General features: G+C 45.7%; 1 protein-coding gene across 1 annotated transcript; it reads left to right on the top strand.

Annotated features, from left to right (window-relative positions):
• Window positions 1–16362: 16362 nt before the first annotated feature.
• On the top strand, window positions 16363–27149 carry INHBA (inhibin subunit beta A). Its single transcript, XM_027123979.1, has 2 exons — window positions 16363–17029; window positions 26153–27149. Exons 1-2 carry the CDS (start codon window positions 16642–16644, stop codon window positions 27040–27042), a joined length of 1278 nt encoding a protein of 425 aa, XP_026979780.1. The 5' UTR covers window positions 16363–16641; the 3' UTR covers window positions 27043–27149.
• Window positions 27150–27460: the final 311 nt, after the last annotated feature.

The following is a 27460-nucleotide window of genomic DNA, read 5'->3' as shown; positions in this document are numbered from 1 at the left end:
ACAATTATGGTGCAATTATGGTGATGAGTATTTGTAAAACATATTGTTTTTAAAGTGATTGAAATAGCTTTTTAAGACATTTACTCAAATTCCCACAAAACCCTGGGAAACAAGCATTTGATGCGATTTACGGCCTCTATATTTAGAGAAACTAGGATCTAGCTAGATTAAGTAATGCCAATTAGAATCTCACTAATACCAGTGTCATCAGGATTCCTATTTTCTGCTTCTTGACGCAGAGGGTACTAGTAATCAGAGTAGCATTACCTCTTTCTGTTTTTGATTTAATTTTAGGAAGTTTCTGTAATAAAAACAAGAGAAAAAAGAAAATTGGCTTGAAAGGTTGACCATGCTTAAAATACGTTCCTCTTCTCTTTCCCAGGTTTAGGTTAGTGCCTATGTTTCATTAGATGCTTTCTTTAGATTCCGCTAACAATCTTGTCAACTACAAGAAGGAAACTCCTTCAACAATGATGGGTTCTTATTTTTAGGTCCTAAGTATGTGCCAGGCACTGTTCTGGACACTAGGGCTTAAGAAACAGAGAACTAAACCAAACAAAACCACATATTCATGTCTCTGACCGTCAAGAGTTACAGGAGAGGCTTTTTGGAGAAACAGACCTGCCCAGACTACAGCCAAGGCACCCATTCCAGTCTGGTAATTAACATGCCAGCTGTGATCATTAACATAGTTCAACTATGTGAATTGATATAATTAGGGTTTGTCTGGTTATATAAGCATGGATACAGTTTGGTTTAACACTGGTATGGGTTAGTTCTTCCTATCCTTCTCTTTTCCCCACGTGAAAGATAGAAAGCCAGGTCTTTTGTACATCTTTGCTCTGGGTACTTCTGCAGGGCAGACACTTCCTAAATTTGGAAAAGGCAGTGATGAGTATCCAGAATAGGAAGGGAAGAGAGGACATGCAGAGTAAGAGAGGTGGGTGGAGGCCGACGTTCACATTGTAGGACCAGTGGAGACTCACAGGAGGCTGGGTGGTGCACTGAGAGCAGCAAAGTCTCAGTCCTTCTGGGACCTTGTGGCCCAGATACTGGTATCTCAGCACTAGCCAGTGGGGACCTAAGGGCTCTTTCCTTTGGCTAAGGAAATAGAGAAAGTCTATATGTAGCGGACTCCAGAGAATCAGGGCCTGAGGAGGGAGCAACTGGTGAAGGACTATGTCAGGGCCACTATAGGAGAAGGGACCAGCAAGGCGGGAGCAGCGGCCGGAAGAGGGCTGTGGCCCACACCGTGATGACTGCAGATGGAAGGACTCAAAGATGACCGGAAAGCTCCCACAAGGGAATGAGTCAGGGTTAAATATATGCCAAGCCCAGAGTGCATGAGGCCAGTTTAGTTTTCTCTCACTAAGTTTTATTAGTGGTGGTACAGGCTCATCTCTAGAGAGAGGAGGTGGAGGACTTGTCATAGGTGAGAAAAGAAAATAAGGAATAGTGTAATGGATGTGGGGGATGAAGAAGGGTAAAATACAGTAAAAAAAAGCAGTAAAAAAGATAAAGGCTGCACACTGTGTAGCATCTTTCTAACCCAGTTAATTCCAAAGCCAGGGAACAAACTGAAACCTAAGGGACATTCATCAAACAGAAAGGGATGTGCTTCCAGCTTAGCAGAATGGGCCCTGGCCTCAGGGTCACATTGACAGCTCCTGCCCATAGCTCCAGAAACCATCAGCACCCAGCGCTCCAACTAAATGTCTAAGACTAAGATTGAAATAGTGTTCAGGGAAGTAGAGAGGAGGATAAGTGAAAATTCACCTACTGTTTTGTGTGGAACCATGAAAGCCACGAAAGAGCCAAAGCACTCTTGAAAGAAGAACAAAGGTGGAGGCATCCCACTTCCTGATATCAAGCTATATTGCAAAGCTATAGTAATCATAACAGTATGGTATTGGCATAAAAACAAACACATAGATCAACGGAACAGAATAGAGAGCCCAGAAATAAACCCACACATATATGGTCAATTAATTTACAACAAAGGAGCCAAAAATATACAATAGGGCAAGGACAGTTTCTTCAATAAATGATGTTGGGAACACTGGACAGTCACATGCAAAAGAATGAAACCAGACCCCTATCTTACACTATATACAAAAATAAATCCAAAATGGGTTAAAGACTTGAACATAAGACTTGAAACCATAAAACTCTGAGAAGAAAACATAGGTGGTAAACTCCTTGACATCACTCCTGGCAATAATTTCTTGGTATGACACCAAAAGTAAAGACAATATAAGTAAAAATAAACAAGTAAGACTACATCAAACTAAAAAGCTTCTGCACAGCAAAGGAAGCAGTCAACAAAATGAAAAAGCAACCTATAACATGGGAGAAAATATTTGCAAATTATATATCTGATAAGGGGTCAATATCCAAAATATTTAAAGAACCCATACAATTCAATGACAATAAAAATCTGATTTAACATGGGCAGAAGAACTGAATAGATATTTTTCCAGAGAAGACATACAAATGGGCAACAGGTTCATGAAAAGGTACTCAACATCACTAATCATCAGGGAAATGAAAATCAAAGCCACAATGAGATATTACCTCACACCTGTTAGAGTCTGTTATCAAAAACAAAAACAAAAAAACAAGACGTAACAAGCGTTGATGAGGACGTAGAGAAAAGGGAACCCTTGTGCACTGTTGGTGGGAATGTACAGCCACTACGGAATACAGTATGGAGGTTCCTCAAATAATTAAAAATAAAATTACCATATGATCCAGAAATTCCACTTCTGGAATTTATATATACAAAGGAAACAAAATCACGATCTCAAAAAGATACATGCACCCTATGTTCAGTGAAGCATTATTCACAATAGCCAAGACATGGAAACAACTTAAGTGTCTACTAACAGATGAATGGGTAAAGCAAATGTGGTATATATAAACAATGTAAAATTATTTTGCCGTAAAAAAAGGAAATTCTGCCATTTGCAACACATGGATGACCTTGAGGACAATATGCTAAATGAAATAAGTCAGCGCAAGATAAATATTGTATGATCTCACTTATCTGTAAAATCTAAAAAAATCACCCAAACTCATAGATACAGAGAAGAGATTGGTGGTTGCCAGAGGTGGGGTTGGGGATGGGTGAAATGAGTGAAGGGGGTCAAAAGGCACAAACTTCTGGTTATAGGATAAATAAGTTCTGGGGATGTAATATACAGCATGAAAATAAAAATAAAGTTAAAAGAACAACATTAAGTTGGATAAAGATATGAATGGAATAGAAAACTCAGCAACAGATCACTGGAATAAAGTATAATGTTCATATCTGTACACGTTCAATACGTGATAAAAATGGCATCCCGGAAGGGCAAATGAATAAATGATACTGGTGAAAGCTTTGGAAAAAAATTTTAAGTTCTAGCTCTTCCTTCTATGTATGCCAAAATATATTCCAGATATTCTGGATTAAAGAATAAAATGCAAAACAAAATTTAGAGAAAAGTGTAGATAAATATCTATTTGATTTCCTGTTGGAGAAGGAGCATCACCAAAAAGTAGAAGATTCCTAGATTAGTCTATTTAAAAATGCGAATTCTTTTTTGGTCAGAACACTATAAAAAAAATTAAACAGCAAAGAACAAACAGGGAAAAATTAAAACAATGGGTTTAAGACAATGGGTTAGGGTCCTTAATATTGAGCTCTCATTAATAATAAAAATATTTTAAATACATATATATATATTTAATACAATTAATTTTATTTAAAATATAAAACTATTGATATATGAGTTCTTATAGATAAAAAATATAAACAATGGGCAAAGGACATGAACAGCTACTCAAAAGAAAACTGTGAGAATAGACAATAAAATGTTTTATTTTAACTAATAATTTTAAAAATTCAAGTTAAAACAAACCATACACCATATCTGGGCTGGGGGAAAGACTACAGTAACCTCCAGGCTAGATCATGGGGCAAGAGCTATGCCCTTACACTACTGGTTGTAAATAAGTAAAACCCTTCAGGGGAGAAATTTGGCAATATATATGACGATCTGAAATACATCCGTACTCTTAGATCCAATAACTCAACTTCTAGGAATTTATCTGAAGGAAATAATCAGAGATGCATTCAAAAATGTAAAAATATGTCTGTAATACTATTTATAATTGCAAAATTTTGTAAATGACTTCAATGAACAATAATAGTAGACTGGTTTAAAAATAAAGCCACATCTCTATGCTAGATTACTCCCCAGCCATTAATATTTTTCAAGGACTAATTGGACCATTGAAAATAACAAGTGAAAAACACCATCGTGCAAAATTGTATTTACAGTCTGATATCAGTTTTATCTTACACATACTCATGTGCATACTCTTGTGTTTATATAGGTATATATATTATATATATATACCTATATAAACATATACATGAGTATGTGTAATCATATAGCTATAGCAACATTTTAATATATATATAAAATATATATATAATATATATTATATTATATATATATAATATAACAACATTTTAATAATGGTTATTTCTGGTAGGGATGATTATATGTGATTTACATCTCTTATATTCATCTATTTTTTCCACATTTTATGCAAAGAATCTGTGTTACTTTTAAAATCAGGACCGATGCTATTTAAAAAGCACCAATTTTGGTTATTGGGTTCCCCTTATTGGTACCTTCATGAGCTTTCTTCCTGTCCTGATGCACCAGAAGAGGGCGCCTCAGCCTCTTCCCACTTGCATAACAGCTGCATCACCTGGTAGGATGCTCCAGGTTCTGACTTGAGGAGTCTCACTTTCCCTGGAGGTCACATCCCTTTTCTGGGTCTCCCAGAAATTTGAATAGAAGAAGGAGGTGTTGATTTGAATGCCCCCATGAAAGTTTCTTCTGGTTTGTTACAAACAAAACCCAGTGTTGATGACTTGTGCTTGTCACCCCTTTGCCCTAGTTCCACCGCGGCAGCTGCTAGAAATCAGGAGCCCCTCCTCACTAGGAGAAGATGGAGGCAAAGCGTGACTCTATTCCCTGGCTTTGCCTTCCCGGCCACAAACAGATTCGTGGAAGTGGCCAAATTCACACCTACAACCTAATAGACTTAACTCAGTACCTGAACTTTGCTTCTTGAAAAGGACCTGCTATTCTTCATGGTATCAGTTAGGGGGCAGCAGATATCCTGGCATCCTTTGCTGTCGGAAGGAAGCTTCCAGTTTGGAGATCCTAAAGTTGCTGTGTAATGTATGACTATTTCACTTATGGAATATGGTCTGGCAGTTCCTTCCTGCAACAGCTGCTGATCTTTGGGAACCAAACCTCTCACCTATTAGAGTGCTTATAATTCAACACTGGGCAAAGGTGAACCCAAGTAATAAACTACCCAAGTAATAAAGTGTACTTACTGCACTCTGCTTCATCGAGACAGTTTCATCACTATCTAAATATTACAGAGCCCCAGCCTTCTCTTTTGGTCTATCATTCTGTCTGTCACACACACCTAAGTAAGCTTTATTTTGACTCCTTAAAATACCCTCAGGATGGGACTGCAAGTAAAGGGAGGAGTGAAGACATTTATAAAATGCTTCTGCGAGGGCCCAAGTTTAAGAGGATGAAGTATAACTCGGCCCTGATAAAAACATCTTTTTTTCTGATGCACACACATCATGGAGACGCTCCTTTTTAACTTACGCAGAGAGAGCGGGTACCACTTCCCAGCTTGACAATTTTGTCTGTTCAAAACGTTTTAAAGGAACCACAGTATCTTGAGTCTGAGCTCTTGAACATCTTCAAACCAATGTCTCCTTTTGACTTTAGTCACATGTCTTTTTCAGTTGTCAGAAGTTCCTTATTGGACAAATAGGACGTGGGGAAACGAGGCGGACTGACTAGTAATGGTCAAGCCAGTGATATGGCCCAAACGTGCAGTCGGGGCTCACCAGGACCAGTCTGCCCAATACCTTCTTATAGCACATCTGCCCATCTTTCCAGTGGTCTACACGGCAGATCCAGAAAGGTCAGTTCAGTCAGCAAAGTCTTTTAGAGAAAGGAGAAGTAACACTATTAAGTAGCACTTACTCTCTGCCAGGCACGTTCTCCATGCCTTGCAGGCATTAACTCATTGATTCCTCACAAGAATCCTATGAAGGAGATACTGGTATTATCAGCATTCGTTAGGAACTGAGCTAGGGATAGGTAATTTGTCTAGCATCCCGCGGCTCAAAAGCGTCGAACGCTGAATTTGAACCCAGTCTGTCTAGCTGCGGGGCCCACACACTTGACCACCACCTTTGAGCATGGCTTCCAATGGTGCTTTTCACATTTCAGATCCTTGGGGCACAGAGCCTATGCCCTTGGTTACCATGAGGCCATGGGGAGCTGCATCCACCCAGGTCCTCTGGTCCTCCTCAGGATGAGCTGTCCTCTGCCGTCAGAGGCTGGAGTAAGCCACGAGTTATTGGGATGCTGTGGTTCTAGGGACCACCTTCATCTGCATCTTAAGACCAGGAAGAGGTGTTCTGAGCAGGACCTTCCTCCCTGGGACAAGGACCCTCGGTGAGATCTGGCCTCTATGTGTCTGCATCTGAGAGCTTAGCTTTTCTATGGGAGTTTGGATTTGAAGGTTAGGGATGACGGCTCAGAGGAGGAAAGTGTGAAATGCTAATCGCTTTCATATGACACTTGAGAGATGTTATAATAAAGCTGAGTAAATTGGAACATGAGTTAGCCGGCCCTTTGCCTAATGATGTCACCCACTTTCTGCTTCCTCCAGCCTATGATTAATAAAAGGGGGATTATTACAGTAACTCACTCCTAGTGGGCAGTAGTGACTTCAGCACCAGCTGAGCAAACTGACTACATTTAGTCGTGCGTGTGCATGTGGGCATTTTTTTTTCCCTGTGACTAACATGAAACTAACAGCATCTAATAAAACAAAAGCTCCTTGAAATTTGGGGAACTTACTGGGTGAACTCTTTTCTACAGGGAGCACCGTTTTATTTATCCTCATTTCATACTCAAATGATGCAAAAGTACAGGATTGTACTTCTAATGAATTCCCATTCATTAAGTGATCACAAAATCACCCCTGGCCTGTTGGGAGAGACGTGTTCTGAAGCCTTTTTCCTTCACATACAATGGCTCTTCCTTCCTCTATCATTCCATATCGCCTTTAAAGAGGAACTCGATGAATATCAAAAAAACAAAAGGGACAGTGGCCGTAAGTTAATTTTTGAAAGTTGAAGGCTAGTTGTAGACTCCAGAGATTTCAGTGAAACTCTCCAAACACTGTGCTTAATTATAGTTTGCTTTTCCAAGCTGATAAAGGCTAACAGAAGTCCTGCCTGCCAAGGCACCTTTGCAAACTTGACCTTCCTAAAATTAGAGTGGGGCACCTGTAAATATTTACTCACCAAGCCAAGGCACTGCCAGAGCACACTGCCAGTGTCTATGAAAGAACACCGTGCCCAGAACAAGGGCACTCCCATCCTGCAGGCCTGGATGGGCCTTGGAGGTGCTCTGATAGAGGGGCAGAACCTTTGGACTCTTTCTATTAGCACACGAGGGAGGCAGCAATTCACTGATAAAAAGAAATACACACAGGACTGCCCCCAGCCTTTTCTGTGTCTTCCCTCCAAAGCTACCACTTGGGAGCAAGTTGTGGGGCATCTCTGTGGAGAGACGACACTGGATTAGGATCAAGATTTCTGCTTTCGACAGTCCGATGGCATCTATAGGCTAAGCCTATATGTCCTCAAGTCAGCAACATGGAACTTTTAACCCAAGGGCATCCAGGTGAGAAACACAATTAGGACAATCTGTTATCCGTTCTCTTGTAAGTACTTTTCGTAGTCTTCTGGGGCAATAGGATGATCAATCAGATGTTTCCTGATTGGATTAGAACTGAGTTTGGATAAACAATTTGGAAATATATGTTGGTCAGGAAGGCCTTTGAGGGCATGTTTATTCCATTTGCATTAGTGTTGGGTTTTGTTTTTTTTTCTCCTCTTTTTCAATATCTATTTTTCTCTAGAGGTTTCTCTCTCTAGATTGAGTTTTTCACAAGTACTAAATGGTTACTTCTTGGGAAGAAATGCGGGCTTTTCTGAAGCATTTGGCCTTTGGTTCTAAAATAACCATTTACCTGAGGAGACAGTGATTCAGGTGTTGGAGTTGATGAGATGGCTTCCAAGTGTCTAAGACATTCCCCTCGTGCTTTGTTCATCTCAGCACAGTCTCTGACGGACCCTCATCCTCTCTAGATGATCCAGGTCACTCAGGGACTAAACAATAAGCCTGGGAAGTTGGCCTCATCCTACGGACAACAGCATTTCACATCTAAGCTAGTTAGATCCAGGCAAATCCCCTTTTGTGGGTTTCACCAACATTTGTTGATGATGATGATGATGATTTTCCTTGATGTGGGATCCTTCACAACACTTCCCCCAACTCTCACAAGAGAGTAACACCTGAAGGCCTGTGGCCTTCCTAAGGAAGTCTGGAGAATATAGTCTTGCTTGGAACATGCATTAGGATTTAGCAAAGCATTCTGTTTTCTCTCTGTGGATACTGATTGTGTGTCATTCCCCTGAGGTATTAAACAAATAAAACCAGCCACATCATATTTGTTTGCTCTGGGGGCAAGGCACGGTAATCTCGCTTTCGTGAATTTAACTTCAGGGAATTCACTAGTGCGTGGATCTCTCTGATACCGAATTGCTCAAATGAATAACTCATTCCTCATTCACTTTTTGTTTTCCATGATCTGTCGCCTCCTAACGACTTGGGTGGGGGCCAGCTCATCTCATTTGGTTGCTGGTCACCAAGATTCTGCTTCTGACTAGAACACAAAGCCATCAGGGAATACATGGAGGCCACACTGGAAAGTTGGTGAGGACGCCTGAGAGGTACCGTCACTGTGTCAGTATCTGCTGTGTGGTGTGGGCCTCCACTCATCAGGAAGCACCAGACACATGAGGAAGCAGAATCCCTTGAATTATTAGTCTCTTGCCTGGTTGCTAAGGCCCCTTGGGTCATGGATGGGAAGGAAAGTGGGTGAAACTTTTAAATGATAACTCTAAACAAGGGTGTCTCAACTGCAAAAGCAATTAACACTTGGGGCCGGTAATTTCTCTCTTGTGAGGGCTGTCTTGTGCGTTGTTAGGACGTTTAGCAGGATCCCTGGCTCCTACCCAGTAGAGGCCAGTAGCACCTCCCTTCCCAGTTAGGCCAAGCAAAAATGTCTTCAGACATGGCCAGATGTCTCCTGGGGAGTAAATTCATCCCAGTTGAGAACCACTGCTGTAGATGGAGAGATAGCAGTTTGTTTACTGGGTTTTTTTGGTTTTGGTTTTTTTTTTTTTTTGCGGTACGAGGGCCTCTCACTGTCGTGGCCTCTCCCATTGCGGAGCACAGGCTCCGCACGCGCAGGCTCAGCGGCCATGGCTCACGGGCCCAGCCGCTCTGCGGCATGTGGGATCTTCCCGGACCGGGGCACGAACCCGTGTCCCCTGCATCGGCAGGCGGACTCTCAACCACTGCGCCACCAGGGAAGCCCTGGTTTTGGTTTTGGTTTTGGTTTTCTTTCCTTAGTCATTTTAGTTCTAGCATCTGGGTTCCCTTGGTTCAGATAAGGCACTTCCAAATACGCTTAAAACAGAGCAGTTGCGCATAGCACAAAGCCTTGTGGGATATTCTGGTGGTTCTCAGAGAAGTGGGAGGCTTAGGAATAAGAGTTTTGGATTAACTATTTCTGACCCTGTTGTCTTCTAATGAATTTTGGAGGATTTTTTAAAATTTTATTTTGATGAGGTATAGTTGATGGACAGTTTCTGCCATACAGCACAGTGATTCAGTTACACATATATATACGTTCTTTTTTCGTATTCTTTCCATTATAGTTTATCGTAGGATATTGAAGTATATGGTTCCCTGTGCTATACAGTAGGACCTTGTTGTTTATCCATCCTATATATAATAGTCTGCATCTGCTCATCTCAATCTCTCAGTCCATCCCTTGGAGGAATTTTAATGTTTCCCCCTCTCTCTCTGTTTAGCTGTATTCATTCATTGATTTGACATGAAAGCAAACAGCTTCCTAACTCAGTTTGGAATGTGAAATGCTCATCCTTCATTGTCCCAAATCTCTCTACCTAACCTAGATCCCAGGCAATGGGCAGACTCCAGCTGTCCAGGAAACAGGCAGGGGTTGCCAATCTTGCATTCAACCCAAACCATTTGATGAGACTCCAGAAATCTCGCTGCAGCAAATATCACTCTGGATCCCGCCCACATTTTCTGGATCCCGAGCTGCCTCTTGAGGGAGTCCACTCCCCATTGGGGCAAGGTTTTCCTGCCTTGAGCCCAGAATAACACGTCAGCTGCTGAGAACACCTCGAGTCCTTTTGATTTCTCCCTCTAGTCACGTTTTATGTTCCGTTTCCCAGACGGGATGAACCAGAAATCATGCTTTTGGGGGAACAGATTTTTCACAGGAAGGAACTAAAACACCCTGAGTCGTCAGCAGCCTAGTCAGTGCTCTGAACCCCGCAGCCTCGTGCCATTTCAATTGAATCAGATGACAACTTCCCAGTCACCTGCTTGGGGCGTTCACGCCTCCTGGTGTTTTATTTATTTATTTTTTTGAAACAGAATAACAGCAAAGCTAAAGCCACAGAGCCGTGAAAAACGGGCCCCTTTTCTAGGCCTGTCTCCTTGTTCCAGGAGTAGTGAGTAAAGAGACCAATTAATAGCATGGATGGAAGCCGAAGGACAGACGGTTTGCTTGAGAAGAAAAAATGAACATTCTCGCTCCTTGATCTATGCCAACTTTGTACGGGGACAGCTGTTGCCACGGGTAAACGCCACTATAGGTTAGCCGTGCCCCAAGGTGTGTGTCACCGCGGGCCCCAGGATGGTACCGGGACGCTGGTCTCTCCCCCGCTTACACCACTGAGCCCTTATCCTTAAAGGAACTTTGGTTTTTGACCAGCTCACTAATTGTGATTGAAAACACCAGCTTTCCCAGCAAGGCACAAGCCCTGGAGTTTCGCAGCAGCAAGACAGGCCCTAATTGCTCCATTTACATAAAAGTAGAAACATACAACTTCTAAATATACATCTCTGGCACATCGCGCCTTTTGCAATTACAGTAAAATAAGGTACCACAGTTTCCCTCCCGGCTCCTCGAAGCAAGCTGCTCTACCGGGTTCTCCAGGGGCCGCTCCTCCCGGCGAGAACAGAGCCCTGCAAAAGGCTCCAGCGAGGAGTCGGGGAGCTTTGTGAAGTCGCCAGTAAATCAGGCCGCCTGCACTAGGTGAAAAGCGCGGTGGCAGCGGGCCACCGCGCTCGCGCACTGGCAGGGAGGACCCGGCTCCGCGATCGGAAAGGGGACAGAGCCGGCGGGGCAGGAGCGCTCCCCGCGCGCGTCTGTCCGCCCCGGAGCCAGCCCGCAGGTCCCGGTCCCGGTCCCTGACATTGGCCGTGCTTTCAACCCTGAGCCCTGATGGCTGGGTTCAGAGATTCCCAGCCGCCCTCACTGATCAGTGATTTTTTCCCCCCTCCCTCTCTGAATTCTCTAGCTGCCAAAAGGGGGGAAAAAATCAGGAGCTGCTCTTAAAAGAAGTTGCCCTTGCTGGTGCTCGGGGTAAAAATAGAGGCGGCCGCTTGCGCACTGCTTGGCCCGGACTCCGGCCCCGCGAGCCGGGCCCGAGCAGCGGCCGCGATCCGGCGTGATCCCCGGGAGCTGCCAGCAGGTGTTGCTCAAGGTACGGTAGCAGGCCGAGCAGCGGGACCGCAGGGCCGGGGTCGGGGAGCCGCGGGGGGAGGGGGGCAGGAAGTGAAAGAGAAACCAAGCCGAGGAAGGAACGGGAGATGCGTATCAGGAGCTGGGCGAACCAGCTCCCCGCCCCTGGGCCCTGGAGTCCGGGACGGAAAAGATCATTCCGCCATCCAGAATAGTCGACAGAAGTTATTTTAACCTGCCAACTTCCCCTCCCACTCCCACCTCATTTCCACTGAGTGAGGAGGCATTTCCAGCGTGGCTCAGCTCTGAGGCTGGGGATTCAGGTGGAGAATGACATCACAGCTGGTGGGCTGACCTAGGCAGGTGGGCCCTTCGGTGGCATCCGTGGCCAACGCGATCTGAGTCACCCGAGAGAGGGTGTCTCCTCTGGTCGGGGTGCTGCAGATTCCTGTGACACAGATGTTCAGAGGGAGGCACCGGGGCATCTCTGAAATCGTATCACCTAGTATTTGCTGAGCACCGTGCTTGACCCTGCAGTGGAGTATTGTGGATCCCACTTTATAGATGAAGACACTGAGGCCCGATGTTATCTGGTTAGTAAGCAGTGGAATCAGGGTCTCATCCGGGTTGGTTTGTGCCCCCAAACTCATAAACATGGTGGTATTTCCAGGACACCAACGTTCATGTTGGGGGGAGGGGTGCGTTTAGATGCCCGGCCGGACACTGCTGTCCTGGACTGCTCATGCGAAAAGGCTGGGGAAGTTCCTTTCTTAGAGAGGGCTGGCTCCGTCCAGTTTGAAACTGATGGGCAGCTTTGGAGTTAACCAACACTGATCCAGTTTCTATCTTTCCTTCTCAGATTCCCTCTGTTCCTGTACAACCTAAAGATTTTATTTCCTAGTTCATTTCTGCATATGCAATTCTCAGAACACTCCCCCCACCCCAATACACAGCTCAGCACCCACACTTTCTCTGTGTTTAGCCAGGACAGACCCCCTGAGACAGACTTCTGGTGTCCTAAAGGAACCTGCTTAAACTACACATCAGGAGGCCAGAGCCTCTATATTTTGCTTGTGGGCACAGTGAAAAGTTTATTTTATGCATGTTAAATCCTGCATACAAAACAGCATATCTGGTCATATGGCTTTCATTAGCTCCCAATTTTGCACATTTTATTCAACTTGTCATGAGTGCCCAGCTTAGGCTTCAGCTATACTCCTTCAAACAACCCTTCCCCAGCGTTCTTGTCTGAGGAGTCCTTTCTCCTGTGTTATTTCCCTGGCTTGCTAACACTGCCTTCTCCCTCCCCCTAAACACCCTGACCAACTTAACTCCCGTTTCAAGAAACGTTCACTTCTTTTCATTAATCTCATGTTATATTTGTAACAATTTAGAAATCATAGGACTTGACGTTCTGGTAAAGAAGAATGATGTAGTTTTTTCTTTTTCTTTTTTTTTTGCTAGTTAGACTGGGATTCTAAAGACTGGGAAGGATACACTTAAAGTTCGCTAGCAGAGAATGACTATTTCCAAAGTTCTTGGTGATAAATGATTTATAAAGCAGGCATTCAATTTCAAGATGGAAAATAATAGTGTAAGTCAGCAGAGGGGAGATTATCAGCCTGTAAGTATACATATTTTCCTTTTCTTTTTCTCAATACAATATCTTATTTTTTAAAATTAAGTTATTCAAGATGGAAAATAATAGTGTAAGTCAGGGGAGGGGAGATCATCCCATAGAGGTATACATATTTTCCTATGTTTTCCCCCCTTCCTGAACTATCTTATTTTAAAAAGTAAACTCAGAATCTCTCTGAAAAGCACTGTGAATTTTTCTTCCCTGTTAGGAACAATAAAATACTTTGTAAATAGAGGCAACTTCATGAAGTAACAGATGTTTTATGTGAAGATATAAAACCAAGCCTGAATATAATGAGAAGTGTGTGCATGTTTGGTCAAAGAAAAGTTGGAACCTCAGTGAGCTAGAGCTGTTGGATTCCGGGATTTTTCTAAAAGGGAGTCCAGTCAGTCAGAGGTTTTTCACTGCCTCAGTGATCACCCAGTAGTGTCACAGCAGCCAAGAAAGGCTTTCCATTAGATAATGAGTTATGAAATATGTCTCACACTGGAAAAACCAGTCATCTGCTGATGTCATGTTGCTTCTAACCAATCCCAAACAAAGCCCCAGCCCTCTTCTGGTTGACTGGTACCCGTGTGTGACTGTACAAGTAAGTAGTACAGTATAAAACTGCTCAGTGCCAATAGCATGAAGAGGAACTTGGACAGCTCTTACCACATGAGACGAGAGTCTGCTGGTGAGAGGACCGGAAAGGTAATGCTTTTTCACTCTTACTTCTGAGCTCTTTCCACGTTCATAGTCAGAATGGTGAGCAGGAATTTACAACTTACTGGCCCTTCCATGCAGATTGTGATCTGTACCTTTTTACATATTCAAGCAAGTTAGTAGAGCTTTTAATAGTAGAGCATGCAAATAGATTATGCGTTTCTACAACCCAGTTCAGCACCTCTCTACAAGGACCTGTGCCAAAGAGAAAGCTGATTTTTAAGTGACATTCACAAACAGTCAATTCAGGGAACACACACAAACTCACATACAGAGAGAGTTCAAAGGATGAGTTGCTCTTATCTAAATGCAGCTATTGGGACTCTCAAGTTGTTGGTAGTCGTGAAACTTTGAGTTCTAGTTCAGCTTCTCTTGTAAAACTTAATTGGGCTACAAAATGCTTTGGGTATTGCATATGTGACGCCAAATAGTTAGATTATAAGTCTTCTATTTCCAGGGTATTTTATTAAGCGACGATTAACACAAATGCTCCCCCTCCTTCCCCATTCTCTTTCACCATCCCCCAATTTAAAAAAAATTAGACTCTTTAGGGAAGGTCAACAAAATCTTAACAATAATAGCAGAGTGTAATTGATGGTAACAGAGAAAGTCTCGCAGGCAGATACTTCAGCAAAGGTGGGCAGGGTATCCAATTCAGAAAAGCATTGTTACCTGTGCAAACTGTAATTGTAACTTAGTATCACACTGGCCTCACCCTCCTCCCCTTACCCTCAGCTCTTATGCTTGCAAGTAATGCTGTTTATTAACTTTTCCCACCCAAAGTGCATTGCCTGACTCTAATGCTGTGAACACACTAGGTGTCAGATCTAAGCTGACTGTATCTACAGAAACTGAGAGGGCTTATGTGTGGGGAAAAAAAAAAAAAACCGAGAGGGAAGGGAAGCTTTAACAGATGGACCTCTTAAAGATACTTCTGCAAGATAAAAGCAATAAGACAGAAAATGAAAAAAAAGGGGGGGCAGGGGGGAAGAGAATTTAAAAAACTCAGAGAGGCATTGTTTAAAAATTCACATTTTTCTTTTTCCGTGAACACTGAAATCCATGATGATTTCATCTGTGCTGTTCCTTTGAGAGAAAAAGAAGCCATCGAGAGGCCAGTCCGTGAACAGACTGGTCCGGGATGGGGGTAGGGGGCAGGCTGAACAAACTACCACATGACAGAGAAAATAATTTGCCAATATATTTTAGAGATTCTTTCCCCCTAGGACCAGTTATTCAAGTCACAGGAGTGCACTACTTGTATAAAATAATGTGGGAAAGGCCAACGGAATTTTGCATTTTGTCTGTGAAGTCAGGGCCAGCGGTGGTGAGCTGTCATCCGGGAGTGTGTGTGTGCCGGGTAGGAGGGGCGGCGGCTAAAGAGAGGGGACAGAGCTTCACATGACAAGAGCGTGTACCATGCTGCCTGCCTGCCTGTGGATCTTTCAATGCCCGGCTGCATTTTGCAGTTGGGAAAAGTAGAGTGTATTATATGACCCCAAACAAAAGTTCTATTGCGCTCCCCTCTGATAGCCCGCCGGTGTTGATGGCCCTGAACGTTGAAATATGAATGAATGGGGGAAAAGGAGGGTCTGCAGGGATTCCCTCTGGCCAGCACGATCAGGCTGCCCCCAGTGACCCCTCCTTCCGAGCCCCACCTTCCAGGCTGTGGCCAGGCAGGATGGAGGGGTGCTGGGGGCAGGCTGTTTCCGTGTGGTCCTCCCTGTCGATGGAGACAGGCCATTGATTGGGGCTTTCCTTTCCCCTGCAAAAGAGGAAGAAGGTGAAGCCAGGGGACTCTGGGCAGAGAAAGAAAGGGGAAAGAAGCAACAGCAAGAGCAGCAAATCAGGAGAATTTCTTGCAGAAGGGAAAGTAGAACTCCAGAGGAGATCGGTGATATTTGAAGAGAGGTGTGTGTGAGGGAGCAGTGAGTAGAAGGCAGGCAGCCTGTCAGAAAGGGCTGTCCCTCCCCTTCCTAAGCACAGCCTTTACTCACAGACAAACTCCCTCCCTCTCTCATTCACTCACTCACTTAGGGCCAATCACTCCCTCTCTCTCCCTCTCCCTCTCTCTCTCTCCCTCTCTCTCTCTCTTTCCCTCCTTCCCTCCCTCCCTCCCTCCCTCTCTCCCTCTCCCTCTCCCCCTTCTCTCCCTCTCTCTTCTCTCCCCCTCTCTCCTCTTTCCCAGTCTCTCTTTCCCTCCCATCCATTCTCTGTCTCTGTCTGTCTCCCCCCCCAACCCTGTCTCTCCCTCCCTCCCTCCATCCCTCCCTCCCTCCCTCCCTCCTTCTCTTTTACTGGGAGACAGTCAGAACTCTCCTCCCTGACAGCTACAAACCTACAGCACTGACTGCATTCAGAGAGGGAACCTGCAAACAAAACTTCACAGAAAACTTTTTGTTCTTGTTCCAGAGAATTGACTGAAGAGGAGAAAGAAAAAAAAAAAACCAAAAAAGGAAAAAAAAAAAAAAATAAAAAAAAAACCTGTGCGTGAGTGGGGGGGAGGAAAAGCAGAGCCTTTAAAAAGGGCAATCACAACAACTTTTGCTGCCAGGATGCCCTTGCTTTGGCTACGAGGATTTTTGTTGGCGAGTTGCTGGATTATAGTGAGGAGTTCCCCCACCCCGGGATCCGAGGGGCACAGTGCAACCCCCGACTGCCCGTCCTGTGCGCTGGCCACCCTCCCAAAGGACGTACCCAACTCTCAGCCGGAGATGGTGGAGGCCGTCAAGAAGCACATTTTAAACATGCTGCACTTGAAGAAGAGACCCGATGTCACCCAGCCGGTACCCAAGGCGGCGCTTCTGAACGCGATCAGAAAGCTTCATGTGGGCAAAGTCGGGGAGAACGGGTACGTGGAGATAGAGGATGACATCGGCAGAAGGGCAGAAATGAATGAACTTATGGAGCAGACCTCGGAGATCATCACGTTCGCGGAGTCAGGTGGGTGCTGGCCCTGGGGGGATGGGGCGGGGGGGGTCACGTTGCTCTGACAGTCCTGGGAGGAACTTCTTGCCCTCCAGGGGTACCCTGCCGGGCAAGGTCAGGAGTTATTGGGGGACGGCATGGGAGGGGGAGAGGACCGCACAGAGCCGGGCTCCTGGGCTGAGCCCCGGCAGGAGGTGGCTAGGTCACACTTGCGTATCTCAGCCCGTCGCCCGGGAGGAAGCTCTCGGCCGGATCTGCAGCAGGAAGCCGCTCTGAGAGAGGCTCCCTCGGCCTGCCGGGGAAACCAGATCAGAGCAGCCCGGAGGAAAGCCAGGGCATTTTCGGGTGCTGGCCGCGGGGAGGGGGTGTCGGGGGAGCCTGGAGGCTTCCGGACCCCATCCCAAGTTTTTACTGGGGGGAGGGGAGGGGCGGCGAGCGCGGGATCGGGGCGGCATGGCACAGATGAAGTCATTGTCTTAAAAACAACCCCTTTTCTTTAAAAAAAAATCCAATCAGGGGCCACATCCGAGAAGCAGGGCATATTAGTGACAGTCATTTTAACCTTTAGAAATTCTGCCTGTAAGAGCACAGCATCACATTCTAGGCAGCGAAAAGCAACTTTGGGGGCTGGGGGGGTTAGGGAACAGATGACATTGAACCAGCAGTCCCTTTCGGAGCACTGACTTTTGCTCTCTGAACCAAAAAAAAAAAGAAAAAAAGAGTTTTGTTCTCTGTAAAGTTACTAAGAGCTCTCGGCCAAGGAATGCAACCTTGACAAAGTGCTCTCAGATACTACGCTGAGCGCTCCCTCAATCCTTAAGAGGAAGAACTTTAATACATAGATTCTCATCGTTGGCTCAGGACCGAGCTAACCTGTTGCTGAAGAAAAAAATTACCTGTCAAAAGGGCGGGCTGGAGACCCTGGGGGCCAGGTTATTTTTACAGTTAGGTGACCCAGATCCTTTTGCCAGCCTACCAGCCCCTGCATGCAGCCCAGTCACACAGATGTGTTAATTTCATGTTACTTTCATGGTAATGCCAGGCTAAAGAACTGTCTCTCTTGCCAAATCCATTTGAAAGGAATGCCATTGTTTTGTTTGGTGGAGCATATGGCCAGTAAAGTATGTGCCGGGACTCCCAGCATTGCTGTTTAAAAGTTTGCCGCAGTAGTATAAACAATTAAGGCAACACTCAGAATTTCCAGTCCTGAAAACCTGTTGACTCAGATGTTATATTTCCAAGAAAACCATCAGAGACCTGGGCATCCTTCTGGGGGAGATAGCTTGCAGGCTTGCTGGCTTCCCGTAGGAAAAGCCCTGGTGTCCTGCAGGCAGTTTAGCTGTCTCACCAGAAGCTTCTTTCTTTTCAAGAACGTCTGACTTCCTTCGCTTAAAGCTTTTTTTTTTTTTTTTTTGGATGCAGCTGCAAAGGACATGATACTTTTGACTTTATCTTGTGAAGCTTATTGAGTGAAAAAAGGCAGGTTGGAGTTTTTGAGTTGCCACCCAGTTTTTCTCAACCATTCCTGGGGTCCTGAGCTGGGAATGGGGATTCCAGTGGTCTAGGGACTGCTTCTTCTGCCACAGAGGGACCCTATATATGTTTCTATATACCAGTTGCCACACAGAATGGCCTTAATTGCAGCTCTTCCTCAATTGGCTTTTCCCACATCATATGACTAGGTAGACCTCTGCCTTTGGCCACTTTTAACTCTACGCCTGATGCTAGCAATATGCCCACTTTCTGGCTTCTCTGACTTGTGTAGCAAATCACTCTCTTGGCATTGAGAGATTTTGCAGTAAAAGAATTTGACTTTTTACCTTCTTTTTTACTTATGGCCCTCGTCTCAGTGCCAATCTTTTTCTCAGTTATATGAAATCTCGTCATTTTTAAAAAGATCTTTTCCGGTAGGTGTTCAGTTTGAAAGAAATTGAGCTACTTTTTGAAAAGGTGGATCCATTTGACTTACATGTTGACTAAAGCTTAAGGTCTGTAATGCAAAAGTCCTCCTGGTTGAGTTTACGAGTTGACTTTGGGCGAGCCGCTGGATTCTTAGAAAAGGTTTATGACGCGCTTGCTTGTTCTCGTTTGAGAAGTTTCACGCCTCAACTTTAAGTCGATTTTGTATGATTTCACAAAAACGACTGCTCTGTGGACAATCTACTCTCCAAATAGAGTAAGTACCATGTGAGTATTTTGCTATTCTTTTGCTGACCCAGGAAAGAGATTTACCTTCAGGTTGATTGTAGTGAATATACGAAAATGTCGTGTTACTTTTGGAACAATTCAACCTTAGCAATGCTCAAACGACGTCAAACGTCAAGGTCCTAGGGGAGGGGGTAGCAAAGGGCATTCATTTTTCTTTTCTTTAGAAACTGTTCTGTACAGCATAGAATCCAGTCAGTAAGTCATCTGTCACCTGCATGCATGTCACAGATGTTCACCCCTAGATGCAACCTTCAGGCTCAAGTTTCCTCATTTGGGGATTCCTGTTTAATTGTGGCCTCTGCCCATCAGGATGGTTGAATAAGGCCAAGACATGGCCACTGCAGTTGAGGAACTCCAAAAACTCGAGGGCCAGGGACTTGTTGAACTGAGTCTGTCCCCTTGTGCTTAGGTGGAAATCACCCCATCTTGGTAAAGCTGATATGAGTTGTTATTGACTAAGCAGCGAAGCCTTGCCCTCAGGCTCTCTGACGTGTATTCCCACAAACAAAATTGATTTTCAAGTCTGTCACCCCAGACTGCTCACTGAGATGACTGTATTCTTTGCAAGGTTGGCAACAGAATAATCCTCTGTTGTTTACTTTAACGCCTTAAAGGAAAGGAGGAAGAGATGGGTAGGGCCAAGCCAACTCTCACCATAATTGTCATCGAAGTCAAAACCACTGGTCTTCTTGACCGCTCTATCCTAATTTCTCTCTTTTTTTTTTCATTTGTGACAATCGCTGGTCAAAAGCACCCTTGAGCCCTCCACCCTTGTATCCTTGAGTCCTCCTATGAGGCCAAATTTATACTCTGATTCTGGTAATGAAGTTAGAAATTGATAGCACTTGTTGAAGAATGGATAGGCAAAGAAAGACCAATCAAGCACCACGAAATAGAAAATGCTTACATAGCCCAGCCATGTGGGTTTGAAAGCAACACATAAACCTCCTCCCTTGGAAGATACTAGGTACAGAAGCTTTGAGTTAGAAATGTACACAAATGTTCCCCAACAGGGGTCGAAGGCAGCTTGCTGGGAGGACTATTTTCCTCCACCCCAAGAAAGCCGTCTCAAGGTGGAGTTGACTCCCATCACCCCACGCCAGTCTTCTGAACTTGCCTGGGAGTTCGCCCTCACTGGAGGGTGTCTTTAGGGGTTACACGCTTTCTTCGCGGAATAATGGGAAATGATCGGCCACAAGAGGGCGCATTCCAAAGACTTTTGCTCCTTAACCAGTTAATCTTTTAGGGAAACACAATTTCACCTACTGGAAGCCCTAGCCTGAATCGCCCTAATCTTGGTGATTATCAGCTACCCCCTCCTGCTTATCATTCTGCAGGAAAAGTTAGGATTTTATGGGTTGGGAGGGACATGACTACTACCTGTAACATTTTAAATGAGACAGAAGGAAAGGAAATGGGAATTCTAGTGATACAAGTGAACATTCCGGAGCTCTATGGAAGACAGAGGAATGATAAATTTCAGAAGCAAACAAAGCAGAGCGGGGAGAAATGTGACCATGAATCATCAGCAATACTGCTTTGCTCACACATCTCTCCCTAATACGGCCGCCTGGGCTTTTACAAAAAAACCTCTTCCATCTCCCCTGATGTGGTTGCCTAGTTGTCCTGTCTTATCAACGGCTTTCAACAGCGACAAATGACAAGTGACTTCGAACAGGGAGGAGAAAGTCTATTTATTTAACACCTTGTGGGAACAGAGCTTATGACTTTGGAGTATGTGTTTGTTTCCGAACCGGGAGTGTTAGAGAGAAATGGTTGGGAAAAGATGGGAAAAGAGATGTGTTAGTGGTTTGGGCCGGTGGAGGAGGTGCCTTGGAGTCGGGGTGTGGGTAGAGCGTCAGGGTAGAAATGCAGTTTTCATATTTGGTGAGCCAGGAATCGTACCTTCCCAGGACTTTTCCTGAAAACACGTATTCGTCTTGCCCCCTCTTCTGCTAAAATATACTCAGGCACGATCTCTTAGCTGTAGTTCAGAATGCTTCCTACCCAACTGATTCCTAGCTCCAAAATCCATTAAGAGTTCTCAGGAACTTTGAAAGAAGTCTCTGAAAGACTGTGGGTTGAACCTTCAGCATTTTTTCTACTTCTTTTAGGAAACTAAAATCCCTTTCTCTCTAAATATTTAAACTTTTGCATCGCCCTTTAAATGAAAGGTGCAGGAATGTGGCTGAGCACTTACAATTCAATAGCACATCCTAAGAAAAGATATTCAGGCTAAAAAAAATCAAAAGCTAATTTATAACCAAACTTGTAGTTCTGCTACAGGCAAGACCCTCTCCTGTAGGTTAAAGGAGGCATAACCTTTAAGGCCTCACTGGCTGCTTTTTGCAGAAACCCCTGGAAACAGTCCAAATGCAAAATTAGTGCTTCAGGGAACACACATGCTAGCTCTGTATTCTCCCACCAATGACTATACCACGTCTAGGCACAGGGAAACCTTGGTGAAGGACGGAAAATTAAAGTCATAGCCGCGTTTTACGCCGAGGCTTCCCTCCACCCGCCATGGTGACTTTAACTTCTCCATAAACAACAAGGTTCTTTACATTAACATTAGGGATTGAATCATTACCCACATGGAGAAGGGCAGCATACTTTGAGCAGGACCCCGGTGAGGAAAAAACCATATCAAAAATGAAACACTGCTTGTTACTATTGCTTGTTTCACTGGAGTTGTTCAGGCGCCCGTGAACCTGAGATGCTGGAGGGGGGCTGTGGGAAGGATGTGCAGCATTTTGTATCCTGATGTGGGTGGAGGGGAACAGCCAGGAGCTTGGCCGCTTAACCCTTGGCATGCCGGTTCAGTGAGTGAGTTCTTAAAAACACTTGAAAAATTCTGAAAGCACAAAAGCAAAGGAAAACGTGCTTTCAGGTGTTTTCCCTTCCAGCCTTCCAAAGTCTTTCCTCCCGTCCGGCAACATTTCTGAGGTGTTCCCTATGAGGTGCAGTAGTCATCCCTCCTACCCATTTTTAGGCCCTTTTTTTCTCTCCCTTGGGTATGTGTCCACCGAGCTCAAGAGAGGTTTAAGTGATGAAATATTATCACCCACATGCGTTTGCGTGGGACTTTCTTAGTGAATTACTCAGGCGGAGCAGGCTGTGATACAAGCCTTGCTCACAAGCTCGGGAGAGAAAAAATAGCACAGAGGATGAAAAGAATATTATGAGAGAGCAGGTAATGAAAGGTTAGCAAAGCCTCCAGCGATACCTAGATAGGTAGGTAACAGTGTAGGAACCCAGTGCACACCTGTATACACTGATGCTGTACCACAAAGCACTATGGGAAGACTTCCATTCTGAGATTTTATAGCAGGAGATATTTAAGTCCAACCTGAAACTGACTAGCAATTGATCCTAAACACCTCAGCCTTAGGCAACCTCCTTCCATTTTTCGAGTTGCTGTGCGTAGAGATTTGAGGCTTGGAGCAGCCTGAAAACATCACTGCAGTATAGCCATCTGTCTCAGGTAAAACACAGATAAAGCAAATATAATCAAGTGACTACTTATATTTTTCATGCCTAAGAAATTTGAGGGTTGTAATATCTTTCGGAGACCTACAGCCCTGGTATATATGAATTCCATCCAGCGTCTAGCTGTCTCATTCTCCCAACCCCCTTCTGCAATGAAAGCTAGATGTAAAAGAAAAAAAATATGCACTGCTTAATAAGTCAGAATACAATAGAACTTTGAAAATGTACCTGCATGTAAGGTAGACATTAGGAAGCCTTGAATCTCTCTCTTCCCCCCGTTCTCCTGAGCATTATGGCAACAGCATTTTCGTGAAATTGGATCTCAGTTTTATTTTTTTCCCTGATAAAACCTCATGCAATATACAAATAGCAGTTCCAGAAATGGACACCAGGAGAAGGAGGCGACAGGCATGTCAATTAGTAGGGGGAAAATCCAAATGTCAGAAATATGGGGGAGAGATCCGTACGCAGGCAGTGGAGGCAAATACAGGGAACCGAGTCTCTCTGCTCAGATCATTAAACCGATGCATATTTCAGCACGGTGCCTCTTCCCAGTACACAGGCGATGCCATGCAGTTAATTACCAGCCAGGACCAGGATGAAAGTCATTTTATGATGACTCTCTGATCCCAATATAACAGCACCTGACAGATTGAGCCCCCTCTAATGAGTACTCTCTTTGTACAATCCTCTCTCAGGAACACTAAATCATTCGCTTCCAAGTAAGGCTGCCTGCGAAGAAGGGGCGGAGGCATATCTTGCATTAGAAACCAGCTCTTGTGAAATGAGGGGCCGCCCTGTAGGCTGTTCCTGGAAGCAAGGGGCCTCGGCCTCGCTGACCCTCCAAAGGCAATTTGCACGCGCTGTCGCTTGTACAGGTCGGCCACTGAGCATCTCACCACCTCCTCCCAGCATGTGTAGACTTCTCTGGATTTTATTCCAGGAAAGTCCAGTGTGGGTGGGTCCACCCTGCCGCCTGGACCCTCTCTTTACCCGGGGACCATCTCCCTTCACCCTCAGCGCCCCGCTGGCAAACATGGGTTACAGCAGAGCAGAGCCTGTGGGAATGAGTTACGTCAAACCCAGAGGGCTCTCCCAGCCTGGGGACGGACAGACTCTCCCGTTTCACACTCTTTCCTAGAAAAACAAAACAGAACCTTGTGGCCTCTGGCTTCTCTAATTTTGCAGCTACTACCTCTTTGTCTTTAGAGTGGCACCCTGTGCGGTTTAGGGTTTCAGAAGCCGGCCGGGGGCGGAAGCAGAAGGGAGAACAGCGGGGAGCTTGTTAACACCCTCCGTGGAGCAGGGCGGATGTGCAGGAGCTGGAGGGGACCACACTCTCCTCCGGGCCGGTTCGCAGACCCTAGGGCAGCTTCCGGCATCTTTTTCCTCCGGTCTCTGCAGGACCCTACCACGTTAAGTCTACAGCCGACCCTCTTTTTAGATTGAAATGATGAAGCTCGGTCTCCCGGACTCTCCTCTTTTGCTCTCTTAGAAGACAAACAATAACGACCATCCCCCTCCCCCCAACCCCCCACCACCCCGCCGTTTTTAAGCAAAGGGGAGTACTGGATTCCCATTTTGGGAAAAAAAGTCATCATGCTTCCTAAAAAAAGACAGTTTCCTTCTCTGACTGCTCCCCGCTCTGGTGATCTAATCATAAACCTAACTTCATGATTCATTTCAACTCCCGCCAGAGATGCGAGGTCTGTCCCTCACCACCACCGCCATCAGGGCCAGTGTTCCTCCCAAGTTTATACAGAGATGCAGGAGGAGCACCTTTCCTAGGCAGACCTTCTCGGCCTCGGCCTCCGTGAATTTACCACTAGCACAATCACACTGTGCAGACTGTGTTAAATTAAGAACAGAATCTACAGCTCGCCATGCAGAGAAGAGCCTGCTTTCTGCCGCAGAGAACTTGAAACCGGGCCTAAGATTTATAGTACTGTAAACATCTCAGGGCTGCGAGTGATAAGTATGGCTGGATTTCCGTTAGCTATAGAAATCCAGGCAGGGAGCCCCCCACCCCACCCCACTCCCCAGGGAGTTGTGAGTTCTATGATGAACTTTCAGATGGTTGTCAGATTTGGACGCGGGAGAGTGGGAAGCAGGTACATGCCGGCAGTGGTCTGGGGGATGTCGGGGGTAGGAGATGGATCCCTTCATCTAACTCAATGCTAAGGGCGCCTCCATGTGTTAATGAGGAAGCAAGTAATTGCCTACTTTCTGCTAAATTCTGGGCTATGACAGTGAATGACACAGACAGGACCTCAGACCTGGGGCGTCCTAAGCTAGACGGGCAGGAGGGTGTGGGTGGAGATGGCAGAGGTGCTTAGGAAGAGGGTCATCCCATCTGAAAACTGAAACCTTATTAAGGGCAGCCACTGAGGATGGTGTTTTGGGGGCAGGAGTCTTCTCGGCAGAAAGAACAGCAAGTGTCACTGCCTGGAGGTGTGAGATTGTATGAGATGCTCATGCTGCGTGGCTGTACCATGAGGTTGGGGCAGTGGGAGACAGCTGAACTGGAAGGCGGGAGTAGCTCAGGCAGAGCCCAGAGTTCTGTGCAGTTCTGTTTTATACTGAGGGCAAAAAGAACTCAGTAAAGGATTGGAGGGAACAAGTGATGCAAACAGATACGCCTGTGGGAAAGATCCCTTTACCTGCTTAATGGAGAAATGATGGGAGAGGGGCCCTGACTCCATGCCGGCCTGGCTGCTTGCACATAAAAGAAAAGGCTGGGTTGTGGCCAAGGAGGAAGAGTAGGCTAGCTCTGTGGGTACACGCCATGCAGACTTACACAGCGGCGGGGGGCGGGTGTGTGCATATTTGCGTTGGGGAAAATAGTATTTCCACAGCTTGCTAGAGTTTATAGTGTGTCTTCATCTATGTTATCCCATTGGGTCCTTCCAAACCTATGGGATAATGGGTCAAATGTCACTATGTCATTCCTATTTTATAAAAGATGAAACAGAGGTTAAGTTAGTTAGTTAACAGACCCAGTGTCCCAGACACACTCAGATCCAGACTCTTTTCTTTCTAGAGCAAGTGTTGACAAACTTTCTCTGGAAAGGGCCAGAGAGTAAATCACTTAAGCTTCGTGGGCCAGACGGACGCTGTCTGTCACGGCTCCTCAAATCCAAGTTCTAGTGCAAAAGCAGCTGTAGACAACCTATAAAGAAATGAGCCTAGCTGTGGGCCAGTAAAACTTTATGGGCACTGAAATTTAAATTTCATATAATTTGCACATGTCACAGCATCCTAGTTTTCTTCAACCATTTAAAAATGTCCAAACCGTCCTTAAGATCTGTGGGCCTTCATTTCAGGAGCCCGGTTGGAGAGGGTCTGTAACAGAGGCCCCCATGCTTGCCTGAAATTAGGGAGTGGCCGTGAACCCCAGAACTAACAGTATCCCTGCTCTCTCTTGGGCTGTTTCGTCCTCAGGCACAGCCAGGAAGACGCTGCACTTTGAGATTTCCAAAGAAGGCAGTGACCTGTCCGTGGTGGAGCGTGCGGAAATCTGGCTCTTCCTGAAAGTCCCCAAGGCCAACAGGACCCGGACCAAAGTCACCATCCATCTTTTTCAGCAGCAGAAGCGCCCGCAGGGCGGCTGGGACGCAGGGGAGGAGGCCGAGGAAGTGGGCTTAATGGGGGAGAGGAATGAAGTGTTGATATCAGAGAAGGTGGTGGATGCTCGAAAGAGCACCTGGCACATCTTCCCCGTCTCCAGCTGCATCCAGCGGTTGCTGGACCAGGGCAAGAGCTCCCTGGACATTCGGATTGCCTGTGATCAATGCCACGAGACCGGCGCCAGCCTGGTGCTGCTGGGCAAGAAGAAGAAGAGAGAAGAGGAGGGGGAAGGGAAGAAAAGGGACGGAGAAGGAGGGGCGGGAGGGGACGAGGAGAAGGAACAGTCGCACAGACCTTTCCTCATGCTGCAGGCCCGCCAGTCTGAAGACCACCCTCACCGGCGCCGGCGGCGGGGCTTGGAGTGTGACGGCAAGGTCAACATCTGCTGTAAGAAACAGTTCTTTGTTAGTTTCAAGGACATTGGCTGGAATGACTGGATCATCGCTCCCTCTGGCTATCACGCCAACTACTGCGAGGGTGAGTGCCCCAGCCACATCGCAGGAACGTCGGGCTCATCCCTGTCCTTTCACTCGACGGTCATCAACCACTACCGCATGCGGGGTCACAGCCCCTTTGCCAACCTCAAGTCGTGCTGTGTGCCCACCAAGCTGAGACCCATGTCCATGTTGTACTATGATGATGGGCAGAACATCATCAAAAAGGACATCCAGAACATGATTGTGGAGGAGTGTGGGTGCTCATAGAGCACTCAGCCCAGGGGGGAATGGGAGCAAGACGGTCCAGAGAAGACAGTGGTGACATGAAGACATGTTTAAGGTTTCCGACTGAAACAACCAGAAGAATAGAAATTTTTTAAAAAATAAACTAAAAACAAAACCTGAAGCAGATGAAGGAAGATGTGGGGAAATTCCTTAGCCAGGGCTCAGAGATGAAACAGTGAAGGAGGTGGGAATTTGGGGGGAGAGGGAAAATGGGGTGCCCTTCACTTCTCCCTCCAGCATTCAAGGGGTGACAGCAGTTGCTCAAATGGGAATATTGTCCTCTCCTTTTCGGTTCCCTTTCGGTATGAGCCTCGAAGTCAACTTGTCCGGTCTGCAGTAATGTGGGCTGACACAACCCAAGTAGCATCTAGAAAGCCATGAGTTTGAAAGGGCCAGTTAT

This window comes from Aethalodelphis obliquidens, unplaced genomic scaffold, assembly GCF_003676395.1.
Source record: "Aethalodelphis obliquidens isolate GAN/ISIS:26980383/991018 unplaced genomic scaffold, ASM367639v1 scaffold27, whole genome shotgun sequence".
NCBI classification, from domain to species: Eukaryota; Metazoa; Chordata; class Mammalia; order Artiodactyla; family Delphinidae; genus Aethalodelphis; species Aethalodelphis obliquidens.
Note: the sequence above shows the minus strand (reverse complement) of the source record. Positions and strands in the feature narration are given on the sequence as shown.